This window comes from Triticum dicoccoides, chromosome 2B, assembly GCF_002162155.2.
Source record: "Triticum dicoccoides isolate Atlit2015 ecotype Zavitan chromosome 2B, WEW_v2.0, whole genome shotgun sequence".
Taxonomy (NCBI): domain Eukaryota; kingdom Viridiplantae; phylum Streptophyta; class Magnoliopsida; order Poales; family Poaceae; genus Triticum; species Triticum dicoccoides.
Window position 1 is genome coordinate 796,702,850 of NC_041383.1, and position 4,050 is coordinate 796,706,899.

At 47.4% G+C, this 4,050-nt stretch overlaps 1 protein-coding gene across 2 annotated transcripts in view; it reads right to left on the reverse strand.

The window, feature by feature from the left end:
* Window positions 1-1,118: 1,118 nt before the first annotated feature.
* LOC119366384 (transcription factor SRM1-like) overlaps window positions 1,119-4,050 on the reverse strand; it is a 4,907-nt gene continuing 1,975 nt past the window's right edge. The window contains exons 1-2 of one of the 2 annotated variants that reach the window (XM_037632108.1): window positions 3,448-4,044; window positions 1,119-1,989 (exon numbers count right to left, since the gene is read on the reverse strand). In XM_037632108.1, the coding sequence (XP_037488005.1) occupies window positions 1,512-1,989; window positions 3,448-3,980 (1,011 nt within the window). In that variant the 5' untranslated portion in view covers window positions 3,981-4,044 and the 3' untranslated portion in view covers window positions 1,119-1,511. Of the gene's footprint in view, window positions 1,990-3,447; window positions 4,045-4,050 lie in introns of those variants that run through there. The other variant, XM_037632109.1, reaches the window with a different exon arrangement.

The following is a 4,050-nucleotide window of genomic DNA, read 5'->3' on the forward strand; positions in this document are numbered from 1 at the left end:
TCCCTCCACCACTGTGCGCCATTGTCTTTGGTGTAAAGCTTGTGATGTTTTCTTATTATTATTTTTATTGTGAAGACGATTCTTATTTTGTATTCCAAAAACTTGTGCGCACGAACGAACTCATGGGCATCCATAGAGTCAACTTCATGTGTATTAGCGTCGTATAAAGGAGTCTTTATTGTGTATTTTCACTAGCGTGCGGCGTGAATATGTCAGTGTCTCGAATGACGAATTCTATATTCGTGGCATCTCTATTGAACAAAATTACCATCTACTTAAAAGGAAACAAGGGAGTTTCTACCCCAAATGGTATCTTCCCAACTGCCCCCTATGTTGTACCAATGGTTCCATATTAATATACTTATCTTATAGGGGCTCATAAGCATATGTTCTTGTAGGGAGTCATATTCATATACCTATTTTACATACGGACATATATGCACATGTTCCAAAAAATAAAACTATTAATGCACGCTATTTAAAAGTCACCTCGTTTGTTGCGCCGCGGACCCACTCATAATAAACCCATGACTCAGCCGGCGTGACAAGTGTCCCCACAGCCCAGGTCCCATGACACCTGTCCACCGTCGCGCGCCGCCCTCATGACATGTGGTCCCCGCCGCGCGCCGCCCGTGTGATGTGGTCCCCACGGCCCCAGGTCCCATGACACCTGTGCACCGCCGCGCGCCGCCCTCATGACAATGTGGCCCCCGCCGCGGCGCCGGCCCCGTGGGGTGTGGTCCCCACGGCGTCTCCTCCAGCAGTAGCCCCACCCACCGCAGTGGCAACGCTCATGAGGCCATACACGCTCCCCTTTTTGTTCTCTTCTTCGGTTGCGGGTCAAGCTTTGCCGTCCAATCTCTACTGATTAATTGCACAAGGCTGGCAAAAGATAGAGCTTATCAATAATGACATCGCTCACCAAGAGCGAGAAGTGGCCGTTGATCAGATCAGATGGACGGACGGATGGATGCTTCGTCGTTAAGTAATGCCCAAAGATGTCAGTTTTCACTTTATCGTCGTGCATATTAAATCAGTACAGCTGTGGTGACGCATCGATGGAACAAACTGAAATTTGAAAAAAATTGCCGCAAAAAAAGTTTGAAACGAGAACGATCTGAGATAATGTTCCTGGACAAATCTTTGATGATTCACCGTTACAAAGATACACCGCAGATGATAATCTCTGTAATAACCAATTCATACATTGCCAAGTAAATCTTCTCCTGTGCCTGCATCACACAGATCACCAACAGAAACACACCCAGTATCCATCCATCCAACCCAAAGGCGAACATCGAACGACGACGATGAAACGCGACACGATTACATATAATCCGCAACGTCCATAACACCATCTGTAATGTACAAAAGTTTATAGGTTATTCCTTTATTTAGACATAACAGAGCATTTCACTGCAAGGCCGGACAACATGGAGAAGGTTCTGAATTGGTCTGTCAGGAAGCCCAGCAGCATCGCTTAACAACGTCTATTTTGCAGCAGGGGGCCATCACCGGGACGGCGGGGGCGGCATCAGGTACATTGGAGCACGGGGCACCACGGTTCCTGGGACCGGGGCGTGCATGGCGTACCCCATGTGAGGTGGCGCAGCAACAGGGAGCGTGACCGGGGTGCCGACGGCGGACACGAGGGGGCCGCCGACCGGCTGCCCGATCGTTGTGCCGAAGGCGTCCACGCCTGGGGGCAGGTTCCCTGGCTGGTGCGGGGATTGCTTGGGGGACTTGCCGGGGACTGCGGCCTGCCCATTTGTGCCTGTGATTGGGCCCTGAGCCGCTGATGCCTCTCCGTTCACGCTGGTGATGTCGTGTATGCTTGATCGCCGCCTCTCCCTGTTCATCGAGTTGAGGCGGATGAAGTACTTCTGCGCGTGACTGGCGACCTGAGTGGGCGTCCTTGAGATGACGAAGTTCCTTGAGATGCTCCTCCAGTCACCTTTGCCATACTTTTCAAGTCCAAGAAGAAACAACCTGCAGGTTTGGAATCAGGTCATAGCATCGATCAGTGACTAGTAAAGAGAACCCTGGAGGAGGCAGTATCCATCAGTTTGCAACCAAACACTCCTCCTTTAAATATTTAAATCTATTCAATACTGAAATTAGCTTCTCCTTAAACATTATCTTTATCATTCAGTCACTGAAATGATCACAGCGATCACTACCACTGTGATCATTTACTTTGGAATTTCATAAGAATGGCAACTGAAAGAAATATGTGGAGTACTTCTAGCACATACCTAAATGAACATGCGCTTCCAGGGTTGAAAGCTTTAGCACAGAACACTGAATAATTCATTGCCCAAAAGGTGCTATATATACACCAACAGATGAGAAACCATATGTAGAATTTACAGAAGCAAGGAGCAGAACTTCTAAAAGAAGTACACCATTACGTAGTGCTACAGCAAATGTGAAATGCTTGATGATGTACTTGAATTCACATTTAGAAGGAAAGAAATGTACTGTATAAGGTTCCATATCTGAAATATATTCATTCAACTAAATGGAAGTCGAGTTTTACTTGCCACAATAAGCTATCAAACAAGAGATTAATTTCTAACATTTTAGTATATTTAGGATAGCAAACTAGCATGAGAAAATCTACTAAATCAGTCAACCCAGACAATGAAAATAAATGTGTGAAGAAATAGTCCAAAGTGTTCCTTCACTTAAACAATTAAATCTGTTTTACCTAGAACACATTTCAAAAACCCTTTTTCCATAAGTAACCACAGTCTGAGTTTCTGACATCTGAGTAAAGATTTTTCGTGCATAAGGTAACATGTGACAAACTAAAGTAGTTAGTCCAACAAAATGTCAGAACATACACAATGTACAGCTCAAGGATGCAACTCCAACAGCCACACATTTAACCAATGTTTGGAAGCAGTTCACTACTCAAGGATTGTGTCACTGCACAAGGATTGTGTCACTACTCAAGGATTGTGTAATCATAAATGGATTGCATCCGAAACATGATAGTTATAGGTACTGCCAAACTAACAAAACTAACAAAACAACAACAGCTCCGTCACATAAATTCCAGTTCAAAACAATCATGCAATGCTTTATCTAATCCACCAATAGAGGCACTGAATCTATGAACAACCATGCAAGACGTGACCTAATCTGCAAAATACGACAAATCGACAAACCTACACGCATCCAGTCTCCAATAGAAAGCAGTAGCAGCAGGAGGACAGCTAAAAGAGCAAATTTCCAAAACACTCAGGGCATTACAACTACACGAGTGGATCAGCAGAATCGCCAGTCAAATAGTAGTGATATTTTAGCTCCGAGGCAACCCAATCAATCAAACATCTACATATAACTCACAATTGCTCGATGAACAGATATAAGGTAAAAAAAGTGGAGGAAACATGTGCTCGCTCCTCTGCAGACAATAAAACAAAGACTGGAGGCACGAACCTGTGCTCATCCTCAGTCCAGAGGATCCCCTTCCGGCCCTCGTGCTCGACAGACTTGGACGACCCCTTCGGCCCATGCCCTCCGTGTCCTCCTCGTACCCTACCGCCGCCCTTCTTCCCGCCGGAGCCTCCCTCCTCAGGACTCCCGCCGTCAGTGTACACGGGCAGCGGCACCCGGCCCGCCTCTATGGCATCCACATCCGCCACCAACAGCTCATAGTGCCGCTTGATCTCCTCGGCTGTCTTCCCCCAAACAGCATCAGCTATCTTGTTCCACACTGCCTCACCCTCCCCGAGATCCACCAACGCCAGAGCATTCTCAAACGCTTTGTTTTGCTCCCACGTCCACCCTCCGGGCCCAGACCCGGATCCGGACCCCTTCTTCACCTCAACGACGCCGGCCATGTTGTTCCACACAGCCTCGCCCTCCTCCAGATCCACCAACGCCAGCGTACTCTCGAACACCATGTCCTGCTCGCACATCCACCCTCCGGACCCGAACCCGGACCCCTCCTCAGTCACCATGGCCGACATATTCCCCGGCCCCGAAGAAGAAAGAGAAAAAAACTAGATAGCACTATAGGATTTGCCGGGCGGCAGTAGA